Source organism: Bombus vosnesenskii, unplaced genomic scaffold, assembly GCF_011952255.1.
Source record: "Bombus vosnesenskii isolate JDL3184/JDL3185 unplaced genomic scaffold, Bvos_JDL3184-5_v1.1 scf7180000013266, whole genome shotgun sequence".
Classification (NCBI taxonomy): Eukaryota; Metazoa; Arthropoda; class Insecta; order Hymenoptera; family Apidae; genus Bombus; species Bombus vosnesenskii.
Genome location: NW_022882926.1, coordinates 813,052 through 828,682, shown reverse-complemented (window position 1 = coordinate 828,682; position 15,631 = coordinate 813,052). Strand labels below are relative to the sequence as shown.

Genomic DNA, 15,631 nt, shown 5'->3' with positions numbered 1-15,631 from the left:
GTGGAATAATTCCGTTCCGGTGGGTTTAGAGTTCGCGAGATATAACAACATGGATGTCCGTCCTGTGATAAGATTGCACCTATACCTTCGTTACTGGCGTCAGTCGTTAATGTGAATGGTTTCGCAAAGTCTGGGAATTTTAGTACGGGTGATGAACAGGGTTTGTCTTTTAATGTCTGGAATGCTTCCTGGGTTTTATCTGTCCAATGAAATGGTGTCTCCTTTTTTGTAAGTTCGGTCAATGGTTTCGCGATCTTAAAAAAGTTTCTGATGAACTTACGGTAATAACCTGCTAGTCCTAATAACGATTTGATGTCTGTGGGATTACGTGGCTGTTTGAAATTGCTAATGGCTTCTAATTTTTTGGGATTTGGCTTTACACCTTCGGCGGTTACTATATGTCCAATATATTCTAATTCTGGTTTGAGAAATTCGCATTTGTCCGGCTGTATTTTGAGTCCGAGTTCGCGTAGGCGTTGCAATACTATCGCGAGGTTGCTATTGTGCTCTTCAATCGACTGTCCGTGTATTATAATGTCGTCTAAATATACGAAGCAATGTTTATTTATGAGTCCTCTTAGTGCGGTATCCATCATGCGTTGAAATGTTGCAGGTGCATTCTTTAAACCGAATGGCATCCTATTGTAATGATAGTGTCCTTGTGGTGTGGAGAATGCTGTGTACTTTTTAGAGTCTATGTCCATTGGGATTTGGTGGAATCCGGAGGATAAATCGAGGGCTGAGAAGAATTTTGCGTTGCCTAGTTGGGATAGTATGTCGTCTATGTCAGGTAATGGATATGCGTCCTGGTCAGTTAGTTCGTTTATTTTTCTGAAGTCTATTGCAATTCGCCATTTCTGTTTCCCTGAGGCGTCTGCCTTTTTTGGTACTACCCAGACTGGTGAATTGTAAGGAGAATCAGATGGTTCTATAATGTTCTTTTGTAGCATTTCGTCCATTTGTCGTTTGATTTCTTCTTTATGGCATTCAGGCGGTCGCTAAGATTTTGTGTTAATGATTTTATTTTCTTTTAACGTTATTGTGTGTTTAGCAATGTTAGTGCATGGTAATAAGTCGGTCTCTAGATTGAATACGTCGAGGTAGAACAGCAATATCTTTTCGATTGGTTCACGGAGGGTTTTCTCTATATGCGAATGTCTAACTAAATCTTTAAACGTGGAGACTTGATCGTACGTATTTGAATTTTCGATAAAATTAGTCATTTTGGCTGGGCACTCACCACCATTGATAAAGCATATCGTTGTTGGTTTTCCTTACAGGTAGACTGTTTTTGACACTGCTTGTTTTGGAGGTACGTCGTTTTCCTGTTGCAATAAAAGTATATTATTGTCAAGTTTTAATTGTTGATTCGAGAGTTCAAATTTGAATTTAGATAGGGCTGGCAAACCGAGTATGCCGTCTTCTATAATTGGAAAGTTATCTTCTACCACAAAAAATTCTAGAGTTTTGCCAAATAGTTTTATCAAAGCGTGTTCGTTGGTTTTAAATTTAGAGTGTCCCATCGAGAATTTCCGTTCTTTTGTTATTCTTGGTCGTAATACGCATCTTCGCTTGAGTATATTAATTCCTGCTCCGCTGTCAATGAGGAATTTATGTCGCTGTCCGTCGGATCGTAAAAGTACTGTGGGTAGTCTTCCCGTTGTAGCGTTAATTCGTAGGTCTGGTCTGTTGGTTTCTCTATTTCTTCCTTGTGTGTCTCGAGATTGTGGACTGCTGGTGGTCTCGGAAATTGGCTGGGTGTTCGAAAATTTTTACATTGACTAGAGACATGTCCGATCTGGTTGCATTTGAAGCATTTTAATTGTGTCCTTTGGGCAAGTGGTATTTGTTCGGTTTGTCGGAAGCTTCTTGGCATTGGATTGGGTGTTGGAGTTGGTTTTTTAGTGATCGGATTAGGATTATTGGTTGTTAGTCGTTGCTGCTCAGGGAGTCGTAATCGTTCTATTGGTTTTGGTCGTCGATTTCGATCTTCCCTGAAGAATCGCTCGATGTCGGTGGCTTTCTTTTCGGCTTCAAGGATATTGTATGGTGGATTGGCGAGTAGTAATTGTCCTATTTCGCCTTTCAGGCCTCGGATAAAATCGATCACGGAGTCTTTTAAAATCCTGTCGTTCATAGCTCGTCTAGTAATTTCGTCACGGTATTCGTTCGTTATACTGTATTGTAACTTATTGAGTGCTCTGCGAAATCTGATGATATAACTTTACACACTTTCGTCGTGACGCTGTCTCGTTTCGCGTAGCTGGTCTTGATGTTCTCTAACAGAGTCTTGGGTGGCTACGTTTCGTCTTAGGGCATCGTACAGGTGTCCGTATTCGTATATCGGCATATTGCAGATTTTGATCATTTTTAATAGTAGCGTGGGTTCGCTACACATGGCTCGTAATTCGCGTACTTCGCGTATGAATTCTTCTACTCCGATATTGTCTTCGCCGTTTAATTGCGGAATACATACTATCGCGCCTTTGGCCCGTAAGCTCGGAGAGGCGAATTGCGGTGGACGGTCTTCGTAAGAGGGATGGTTGTCTTCTTCTGTTCGAATTGGAACGCATGGTGGGGAAGTTCTATCTCTCGCGGCAACAGATTCGTCCATAGTAATAAGGGAGCCTAGTTCTGTAGTAGCGTCGCGTCCTATTTTTATTTTGGAGATATTTTTGCCTAATAGTTCTATTTCCGCTGCACGCTTCTTATTTTCGCTGTCGGCCGTCCGTTGTGTCTCTTCTACACGTTGCGCAAGAATTTCAATTTGTTTTTGTATCACGTCGAATATGGCACGAATCGAATTGTCCGTACCTCCGTTAGTAGAAACGGTTTCAATAGTTTCGACTTTGTCTTTTCGTGATGTGGGCATGATTCTAATTGAGCTTATTGAGTCTGAACTACTGTTGCTATTTGGACTCGAAGCGCTTGAGAAACTGGGTTTTCTCACACGGTATCGTGAAAATGAATCCAGATTTTTCAGCTTACCGTAGTAGCTATGACCGTTGAGGAGTCTCAGGGATGTTTCCTCTCTGGCTGGTTCTAGATTCCGAATCTTATTCGTAGGCTTGCTCTGCGCTGACCGTAGTCCTCTTGTCTAGTTTCACCGTAGTGGAACGTTGAAAGTTGCTGCAGGGCTTCTTAGTAGCAAAGATTCGCACTGGGTCCGTTGATCCTTCGATCTTCAATGATGCGCGTACGCCGAAATCGTAATTTCGTTTGCACTGAAGTGAATAGATCCTGGCACGGATCGCCAAAAATGTCGTGTAAAATTAAGGTAAAAATAAGGAACTTGTTAATTTACGAAAAGGAGATTAAGTTCTTTTTATTTTTTTTACTCAATTTATACAATTTTTTCGGTTCGCTATGATACACTTTCGATACTTGGATTAGTTAAGAATTTTTTTATTAGACTGACTGGATGATTTTGAAGGGAGCATTTATATTCTTCCATTCGTTGGAGTGGGAGAAGGTTCTGTTTATAATTCGTGTAAAATTCGGAGAACGGCTGGAGTGATCGAATGCCACTCAGGCGGCTGAGAACGGGTGCTGACCGGACGGTCACACGCGATAAGGCGTTCGGAATTTCGGTTTGTTATATACAGTTGCTCGAATTTCGTCTGTGACATATGAGACGACGTTATAACGTATTACGTTATATGGTATAACGTTATAACGTATTAGGTTATATGGTATAACGTTAGAACGTATTACGTTATATGGTATATCGCTATAACGTATGACGTTATATGGTATGACGATATAACGTATTACGTTATACGGTATAATGTTATAACGTAATACGTTATATGGAATAATGTTATAGCGTATTACGTTATATTGTATAACGTTATAACGTATTACGTTATATCGTATAACGTCATATGGTATAACGTTATAACGTATAGCGTTATAACGTATTACGTTATATGGGACGACGTCATAACGTATTACGTTATATGGTATATCGTTATAACGTATGACGTTATATGGTATGACGATATAACGCATTACGTTATACGGTATAATGTTATAACGTAATACGTTATATGGAATAACGTTATAACGTATTTCGTTATATGGGACGACGTTATAACGTAATACGTTATATGGCATAATGTTATAACGTATTGCGTTATATGGTATAACGATATAACGTATTACGTTATATGGTACAGCGTTATAACGTATTACGTTGTATGGTACACCGTTATGACGTATTACGTTATATGGGACGACGTTATAACGTGTTACGTTATATGGGATGACGTTATAAAGTATTACGTTATGTGGGAAGACGTTATAACGTATTACGTTATATTGTATACCTTTATAACGTATTACGTTATGTAGTATAACGTTATAACGTATTAAGTTATATGGTATAACGCTATAACGTATTACGTTATAGGGGCTAACTTTATAACGTTTTACGTTATATGGTATAACGTTATAACGCATTACGTTATATGGTATAACGTCGAATGGTATAACGTTATACGTTATAACGTAATACGTTATATGGCATAACGTTATAACGTATTGCGTTATATGGTATAACGTTATAACGTATTACGTTATATGGTACAGCGTTATAACGTATTACGTTATATGGTACAGCGTTATGACGTATTACGTTATATGGGTCGACGTTATAACGTGTTACGTTATATGGGATGACGTTATAAAGTATTACGTTATGTGGGAAGACGTTATAACGTATTACGTTATATGGCGTAACGTTATAACGTAATACGTTATATGGTATAACATTATAACGTATTACGTTATATGCCATAACGTTATAACATATTACGTTATATGGTATAACGTCATATGGTATAACGTTATATAGCATAACGTTATAATGTTTTACGTTATATGGTATAAAGTTATAACGTATTACGTTATATGGTACAACGTTATAACGTATTACGTTATATGGTATAACGACATATGGTATAACGTTATGATGTCTTACGTTATAGGGGCTAACGTTATAACGTATTACGTTATAGGGGCTAACGTTATAACGTTTTACGTTATATGGTATAACATTATAACGTATTACGTTATATGGCGTAACGTTATAACGTATTGCGTTATATGGTATGACGTTATAACGTATTACGTTATATGGTACAGCGTTATAACGTATTACGTTATATGGTACAGCGTTATGACGTATTACGTTATATGGGACGACGTTATGACGTATTACGTTATATGGTATAACGCTATAACGTATTACGTTATAGGGGCTAACGTTATAACGTTGTAACGTATTACGTTATATAACATACCGTTATAACGTAATACGTTATACAGTATAACGTTATAGCGTAATACGTTATATAGTATAACGTTATATAACATACCGTTATAACGTATTACGTCATATAGTATAACGCTATGTAACATAACGTTATAACGTATTGCGTTATATAGTATAACGTTATATGGAATAACGTTGTGGTCTAACGTTATAGCGTAATACGTTATATGGTACAACATCATAAGGTATAACGTAATAGCGTAATACGTTATATGTTACAACGTTATATGGTATAACGTTATAACGTACTACGTTGTATAGTATAACGTTATACACTATTACGTTTTATAGAATAACGTTATAACCTATTGTTATATAGTATAGCGTTAGAACATATTACGTTATATAGTGTAACGACATATCGTATAACGTTATATAGCGTAACGTTATAATGTATTATGTTATGTGCTATAACGTTATATAGTATAACGTTATACCGTATTGCATTATATAGTGTAACATTATGCAGTATGACGTTATAACTTATTACTTTATAACGTATAACGTTATATAGTATTACATAATAACGTAATACGTTATACAGTACAACATTATATAGTATAAACGTTATTTCGTATTACTCTATATGGTATAACGTTATATAGCATATCGTTATAAGGTATTACGTCATATGGTATAACGTGATGCAGTATAATATTATAATGTATTGCGTTATGTAGTATAACGTTATATAACATTATATTATACCGTATAATGTTATGTATTATATCCACATATCGTATATCGTTATATAGTATGACGTTATAACGTATTATGTTATATAGTATAACGTTATATAGTACAATGTTTTATAGTATAACATTATAACGTATAATATGACTTTATAATGTATTACGATATAATGTATTACTTTATATATGGTATTACGTTATAGAGTATTACCTTATATGGTATTACGTGAAAATGTATTACGTTATAATGTATCACATTGTAATGTATTTTGTTATATAGCATTACGTTATATTATATTACGTTATATTGTATTTCCTGATACTATATTGCTTTATATTATTTTGCGATATTTTGTATTTCGTTATATTTTATTACATTATGTTATATTTCGTCCTATTGCTTCATGTTGCAATATTTATCTTACTCCCTGTTAGTCCGTAGTATTTTCTTGATAGAATAAGCTTAACTCGATTTTTTACAAGTCTGATTTTGGGTTATGTTCTTGATTCACTAATAATTAAACTTTTTCGGTATTTCATTGCATTGTGGCTGATAATCTGCTATAATTATAATATTAAATATAGACGTTTAGAGTTGCTACTGGATAGAACCTAATGGAAACTAATTAAAAGATGTTTGCACTTATAAGCGATGTTCGATCGATATAACAATGCGGGATAATGTAACGGAATCATAAGTTCACAATTAATAGCGCAATCAAATAACAAGAAGTCAGTAGAGTGTTAATATAATAATAAACTGTTTTCTCTCTATGCTTCATATAACTGCTTGATATTATTAATAATCTTATATATAAATTTACAAGAATTTCGAAATATATCTTTATTTCCTTAAAAATGTTAAAATTGTCGAAAAGTGTTTCGGATTACAGATTTACATCTGTTTCGCTTTCCTTACTCTGCGAGTAACTTTTTCTTGATAATCGTAACGAAGCATTTTTTTCTTGGTTTTCACATCATATACGCTTAATTTCTGAAAGAGAGTACGACGATGTTGATTGGCCGGAAAAGGCTGTTGACTTACAAGTCAGAAATTAAATGGCTTTATGAATGAACAGGGAGACAGTCTACTCGATGTAACCTTTGTATCGATGATGGTGATGTTCTAACCAACACTTATGAAATCGTGTATGCTCGGATGTACACATCTTTACGTATTGACGCATCTAGGTGAAGAGGGGGGGTTAAATGCTCGAGTCAATTCGGTAATGTCAGGCAGGGTTAAACGATCTTCTGACCCCTGACAAGTCTTTCTTAACAAGTCGGCAAATTCACTTTACAATCCTGTTATTGGACATCTGTAACCAATTGGATTTAAAATAGATTGAGAACATACACAACAGTTTTTCATGCAACTGATGTAGCAATGAAACTTTAAAGTCATTGCAACAGGAATAAAATTATTGAATTCGATTTACAATTCAATCGAATATATCAAGAGTCTTATCAATCTTAAAATTTAGCTAACCAAATAGGGAGATCTCCCGTCTGTAAAATACAATACATTGCTGCGACCAAACAGGGAGATCTCCCTTTTTTACTTTTGCAACGCGTTTTCCTTTTCTTTTCTTTTGTTATTATCACTTATTATTTTACCTGGAATTGTTCCCAATTAATTGTGCCACTTTTTCTGCTCTTATAAAGTACAATATATAATAAAATACACTAATGTCTTTATACCATATTATAAAAAAATATTAAAATGCATTGTAAATTTTTAATTTCACATTCTAGTTGTGTTACTTATCTTTAGTCACCTATAATATTTTTAATTCTACCTATATTTTTTATATTTTTAATATATACTTTTAATTTAATGTTGTATATAAACAATATGTGAAATCGTTACATAAAATCATTACCACAAAATATAATTGACCACTTAAATAATGTTTAGACTTCTTTGTTTTTTAAATAGTGACTATTAATCCTCGATACTTTGAAAAATGTGCGATAGACAGCATATAGGTTGGCTTGTCCGAGCGCGATGAGAAACGTATAGCTCGCTGTGGCGCGCGCGGTTGGTTAAGTGTTAATTACTGAATGATCAATAATAATAAGTCGCTGATACTCGTACATGTTTAGTAATAAAAGATTAACAATATTGCAGCACGTGGTGTTCTACGAGAAAAGCTTAACGTTATTTAATTGTTAATTCGTTCAGATTTCCATATCTCAATCTGAGAATCTTCAAGTTCTAAACAATTGCGTATTCCAGTTTCTATCTTAAACCTCGAAAGACCCTAGAGAGCGTTTAACCGGTCAGTAATTGTCCTAATGAGTCCAATGAGGGCCCCGAGCAAATTTGTTTTCTCTTTCCTTCTCCCTCTCACTCCTGGAATATAATTAGCGTTTCGTCTGTTGCGTTCTGTTAAAAGGTTCCTTTCGTTGTTTGCTCTTGACTCCTACTTCCTTGCGCTTGTATGATCCACGGAGGGGTTACGGAGTTATTACATGCGATATGTTATTGGACTGGACCGTGTTAGCCGCGTGCCCCGAGAAGCGCGGAGAAACTCGAAGAAGAGAGGGAGCAAGGAAGAAGGAGACCGCGTGTATGTTCTCGGTTCTCGGTAAAAAGGGGGTGTTGCCTCTTCAGTAACGAAGTGAACACTGTCTGTGACGCTAGCAGTTTCTCTCTATCTATTTCTGGATACACATGATATCGCCTTTGACATCTTAAGCGGCTGTATCACTCACGGTGTAAAGTAATCATCGATTAGATTAATTCGGCAGCCATACAGATCCGAGAAGTAATTGAATCAACATGTCCTCCAGAATAACATGGATGTTGGTCATCTTCGGTCTGGTTGTCCTTTTGCAATCAGGTAAAACAATTAGTAATATGTAGAATACGTCTTAATATAACAATATAATGTAATACGCATTAAATATTTTGATATATAAAATTAAGGCGAAGTGAATAAGTTAACATTTCGTATATTTGCATTATTCTTTAACCACGTATCGTATAATTATCTAATAATATATTGTTGAAGTGCAATAAATTCGTATAGCGTGATATCGCTAGAAATCACGATAGTTTGGGTACGACAGAAAATTTATGAGTAGAATATAAATTGAAAGGCTCTTATATTTATCCTTAAAGGATAGTTATAAAAAATAATTGGAAAATGAATTGTACGAATTGTAATTTAAAGAAATAAGAAAGGCAAGTTGTTTCATAAATACGATATAAATGTATCGATTCGTGTGAAACAGGCTATAAAGAATTTAAAATATTCGGAAAAAATGAAATTTGTAAACTAATGTCGAGTAACAAAGGTAATGATTTATTTGGCATGACGGTGGAATGTTACGTTATTTGCTCATTAAACTCGATCATTACTATTCTTGTGTCCTCGCTTGTTCTACTGACGATTTTAATTATTGCTTTTGTTTTCGTGTTAGTGTGTTCATTATTATCGTCTTATCAGATATATTAAGCCTATTACTGTCATTTGTTTGTTTATTATATGTCGCGCTACGTTATGCTCATAACACAGTAAAATAAAAAACCGAGTACGAGTAGTTGATATAATAAAGTAACATTATATAATAATATATAACATTAATATTATATGTTATAGTATATAATATCAATATTAATATTAATATAAATCATTATAACTAAAATCATATTAATTGTTATTGTGATTATTTAAACGGAGTGTAAGTTTACGGGAATTATATGCAACATATTTTATATCCAATTAGTAGATGATCAGATGATTAATGTATACGTATAATTTGTAAGTATCGATGACATAATACAAATTGTATAGAGCAATTCCATTCTTAACTATTCCATCATTTGCCGTTATAGTATGGGGGGTGACGGGGAAGAGCGAGCAATCGTCAAAACATTCCATAAAATTTCTCAGAAAAGTTCTCTAAATATTTGATTGTTATAATAAATAAAATATATAATAAAAACAGAGCTAAAAATGTGAAAATATTCCAAAATCGTATTTGATTAAATGTTACGTATATTTAAGAATCATGTTTGAGATTTAGTACCGTTCAAGATATAACGCAAAAAAACTTGCTTAACAATATATTTTACTTTGTCGCACTTCATATGCAATATTTACTGATATTTAATAATGTATTTATATATGTTATAGGTTTAGCTTTACGATGTTGGGATTGCGCTTCCAATAATAATATACTGTGTGGTGATCCACTGAACATTACAGAACATCAAGCGGCGTTTAATACGAAACATTGCGAAACTGGATCTTACGAACCGGTAAAACACGTATGCAGGAAAATTGTGAGAAGAGGTAAGTCGTTTGACAAGTAATTTATTAAAAAATAATTTTTTCTTGTCAACATTGCTTTACAAAAAACATTTCTGATGTAGCCTAGAAAATACTAAAACGAAATAATTAAAAATTGTGTACTGTCTAATATAATTTTTAATTCATAATATAATTGCAAATTAACCTGCAAGTGATTAAAAGTTTCTTTGTAGAAATTTTATTAATTTTGTATTTATACTATTCGCAACTACGTTTACTCTACCTTACGTACGTAAAAATATTTCCTATTTAATAAAACACTTACTGTTGTGTTTTTCACTCAAATGTCTATTTACATATAAATATGTATATGTTTAATAGATCATAGACAATTCATTTTTTCTTGTAGCCGAGTATTGATTAACTGATCATACACGTCGTTTCCATTCTGCATATAGACACTTATTATTATTTAAATGTATTTGTGATAATAATAACAATTATTACAATCAATGACTTGATATAGTGCGACTGAAATTTGAATTTGCATGGATGTGCTCATATTTTAAGACATCCTGTTTCGTCATAAGCATAGCAATTTATTACTCAATTACGTACGATGTTCTCACATTGGATGACGTATTTGATATATGTGTATATATTGCGTGAAACTAGAGAACATCATAATCTAGTATTTATCGTCTCCAACTTAATCGCCACGACATACTATGTTTCACTCGTGAGTCACAGCACGCGCTGTTACGTTCTACACTATAATCGCGATAATAATATGTTGTCAAGGTCAAAACCGCGCCCGTGTTAAAGAAAAATCACTCACCGTCGTAAAATTTTGAATATCAAGGTTAATCCTACTAACGTGACCGTAATCTTAGGATTAACGATATTCATACATGCATGATAACTGAGAGATTAGTAAAATTTGTGTAACACGAAAAATTATGCGAAATGAATATGTTCACTGATAACGCCAACAACATTTAGAAAATCAAAGTTACTTAATAAAATAAAATGCATTTGGTTTGTAGTAACAACATAAATAACGATCGTTTGATTGCATAGACATTTGCATGATTTTCATTTTCCAGCAGACTTTATCGAAATTTTAGAATATCTTGTAATGAAATATAAATTCTAGAAGTAAGTAGAATACATAAAAAATGCTTTATCGGTTAACATAATTCCTTGTTCTGGAATATCTCGAGCTTTAAATTGTTTATTTCCGAAGTGAACAATAGCTACAATAATTTTTTTACTTGTGTTTCAAATCAAAAAGATAGATTAGATATTATTTGCTCCATTAAAATGTCTTTTGCTCGTTTCCGAGACTCCGATGTTCAGTTTATAAAGGAATCTGAATTTATTTAAATGCGCAATACCGTAATTATTTCCTCAGTCCACTTCGTCATATACTTTGAATCATAAGTGTTACACAACCTGTTGCACCATATCGTTCAAATAACACTACGTTTTAACAGAAACACAAAAGGAAACGTCGCATATAGCATATTTTGTTATGTGTACACACAAGCGCGATCCGGAAATTATTCAAACGTATACTACGTATGTATCTATTTGTATTCTCTTACGTAGTACACAAATCTTGCAAAGCTGACAATAATTTGCTTCAATATCACATTGTCATCGGAAACTAATAATCTCATGATTTTATACCATCATAAAACTCATCCATCAATATACAGGATATTTTCTTCATATCAATCATCTCGAATATTTTCGAAATTGCTGACAATAACGAAAAATATTTCAAATAAAAGTTGAATGGTTTCGAGGTGTGCATAATTTAATTTATCACGTAGCTGATGTATAAGACGAATAAGATTTCATTTCATACTAATAATCTAGAATTTTCTTTAGTCTCATCTTTCTCTCTCTTTTTGTCTCATTCTTTCTGTATTATTTTCTAGCAAAAATATGCTTGTCATTTTAAAAAGTACACATATTACATATAAGTGTTATAAATTATTATATCTCCTAATCTAATGTTCCTTTCACGAGCTGGGTAATCTTATTAGTAGCTTAATGATTTTATGAATAATAACAGCAACATCGATCAATACGTTAAAAAAATATGTTTCCGTTTAAAAGTATGAGGTTTCCTTTCATGTATTTAGCATTAGCCCACGTAAAAATTGCTTACACTAAATAATACGTCCCTTGAAAATATTTTACTTCTATTTAATACACCTTCCAAACTTAATACTTCTGTAAGTTTTAATTTAAAGGAAAAGTTTCAATGAATTAATTTAAATTAATTTTTTTAGTTTAATTCTTTTCTAATGTTTGTATTTATTAATATTACATAATATATTACATAATATATTATGTATATAGTATATAATACTTGTATTTACTAATAGTTTTCAAGATATTTATGTTTGATATCAGGTATGAAAGTATGCACCTTTGAAGCGATCAAACGCAATGATACTGTGCAAACATACTTAACAGATTTAATTTTTGAATTGTTTAATTTTTAACAATTTAATTTTTCTTTTTTTTCAATTTACAGAAATTGAAAGAAGACTATTCAATATTAGTTGAAAAATATAATACATATTACAATGTATTAAAGCTATTGATTGAAGATTTGATAAGTATATGTTCGTATTTTTCAAAAAATATAGATACATATTGCATAAGTAATTCAACATGTATTAGTAAAGATTAATAGAAATTTCATGAGTTTAATTATAAATCACAGGATTGCTTTTTTGCTTTTCTCGTTGCTTGCGTTCATACTTGAATATAATATCTTAAATATTTAATCAGCTATATTTTCAAAATTGTCTAGAGAAAATTCCAACGAGTACTTTTGCTTGCAGAAAATAACGAACGAGTAGTAATACGCCAGTGTTCTACATTGAACGTCGATGAAGGAGACATCACCGATGGTCCTTGCAGCACTACAATGACTTCAGGTCGACACATAATCGAGTCTTGCCATATTTGTAGTACTGACCTCTGCAATTCCGCGACGGGCGCGTCGATTACGCAATCGCTGTTCGTCGTTGCTCTAGCCATTATCGGCTATCGTTCTCTCCAATCGAAATACGGTATCCTTTAACAAAGCGTCATTCAAGCCCGTAAATAAAAATCGTTACTTTTAGAGAGCAATTATCCGAGAGAGTGCCATTTTAAACGACCCTAAATTGAAACGCGATTAATGTTCCGCAAATAAATTTTATTGATTATTCGTCACCTTTATGTCCTTATCATTTTCTTGCATTATAAGAACAATTTGGCCAACCTATCGATTAATTAGTTAAAAGAATTGCTGTTCTGGAAGCGTAAGACAGTTTAAAATCTTATTAGCATAATGAATAGTGTCATGTTAAAATGGTTCTACGTAATCAGGATCAGTTCGTTAAGATTTTATAGTTAGGCATACCTCGTTAGTCGCGTACTAATTGTAAGTAGAACGGTTGACATATATTACAGTAGTTGCGTAACTGTGCTGAAAGCTTTACTTAATTTCTAATCGTCTATTTAATTACTATACCTTCGTACGAAACTACTTTAAATAAAATTAGCACTTTTGTACAATTTGTGTATATAAATTCAACACGTATGGCGTGATTGTACAATAAAGGATTATTAATTTGAATTATCCTCTGCCTGTCGTGATCACACGCTCGCGTCACGATTAGTAAGAATTCTTTGATCGATTGATTGAAATATTCTTCATATTACACGCAAATCTGTATAAATAAACTGCTTTCTCTCGTTTTTATCTAATTTTGGGCTAAGATTCGTTGCTATGTGTCTTTTTAATCTTGCGTTTACTTGCAATTTCTTTCGTTATGACGTTACTTTAAGGTTAAAAAAAATTACTAACAAGTAAAAAAAATTAGCTTATCAGATATCCGTCCAATGTATAGGATAATCAAAAATTTTTCTTTCATTCTGCGCTTAGCGAATGTCTGATTAAATTAACATTTTGTTATATATGTACCATTAAAATTCTATTACTTAATTAGATTTGTAGACTAGATTGCGCATTGTGAATAAATTTGCTTTCGTTGTTGATCATTTCTCTTATTGTTAGGATAAAGTACAATCGTCTTGTCCTTTGTAATTTATAAAAATTATAAAATCCACTGTATTTGAATTTACACATTCCCTTGTCGTTTAAATCTTTGCCTGTACATTTATTTTGTATATATTACAAGATATTTTTATCGACTCACACAGTTTTCGGTGATAGTCCTAAAATCTCCTTATTTTTATGCTACTATTTTCTATAAAAAAAGCAATAGATCACGCATTATGACAATCTATGTTATGAAAATAAAAATATTATTTGATGATAAAAGTTCCATATTTATTTCTTTGAACGTAGTTGAACATATGAAATCATATTTATTTCAAATGACAACGTATAACAGAAAAGAATGTATATAGACATCAAATCTAAGAATCATCGTACAGGTTATCCCAATCTCGATTGACATCTCATTAATCTGATCGACATTACATTTTCTACCTACACTTTTAACTATATATCGATGAAATGTGTTGCCAAAACGACATTTTTAATAACTCCTTTATTTACTTAGTATCAAGGTAAGCTTTCATTCCTTTAAACAGAATCGACGTTACGAATCTTCATATTAATTTTTTAACACGCGCTTCTCAATTCCTATCCGAGAAACTTTTTCTATCAAAATTCCCCACGAGTGGCACGATATCTGGTGCCAAAGAATTGGTCATATCCGACCTATTTATTACTGAGATTAATGTTCGCTTGACCATTATTTCGAAAAATGGCTCCGTTATCATTTTATACTTTTATTGTATGCAGACATACATAACATAATCAGAGAAATAAAATCTCCATAGAATATTGTCTTACCTAACGAATATTATAAAAAGCACTGTAATTTCAATGTTTTATATATTTTTTCGTATCATGCGCATTCCGCGTAATATCGCACTTTCAAATTCTTTATGAAAGCATAAAAATCCGCAGTCTAGTTACATCCTTCAAACAAAATATTTATGCTCCTGTGATGTCCTTCCCACATAGAATAAGCTGGTATCGTTCGGTGAAAGAAGTTTGCGATATACTGTGATTGGCCCACGTCTCAACGCGGATTTTTTCCTTCTCCGAAATGCACATTCCAAAATCACCATGTTGATACGTGATTTTCACACAATCAATTGCCCGCCAAATAATCCTTTTGCACCGGAGGTCGAAATAACCGAAATACCTCACGCCTACGTTCTTCGACGTTTACAATGGAATATCATTCGTCATCGGTCGCTTTTGGTTATGATAATGCTATTTCTGCTAGTTTGAA

The 15,631-nt window shown here is 32.9% G+C and overlaps 1 protein-coding gene across 1 annotated transcript; it reads left to right on the top strand.

Moving 5' to 3' along the window:
- Window positions 1–8,591: 8,591 nt before the first annotated feature.
- LOC117243557 lies at window positions 8,592–14,357 on the top strand. Its single transcript, XM_033511154.1, has 3 exons — window positions 8,592–8,873; window positions 10,173–10,331; window positions 13,154–14,357. Exons 1-3 carry the CDS (start codon window positions 8,813–8,815, stop codon window positions 13,393–13,395), a joined length of 462 nt encoding a protein of 153 aa, XP_033367045.1. The 5' UTR covers window positions 8,592–8,812; the 3' UTR covers window positions 13,396–14,357.
- Window positions 14,358–15,631: the final 1,274 nt, after the last annotated feature.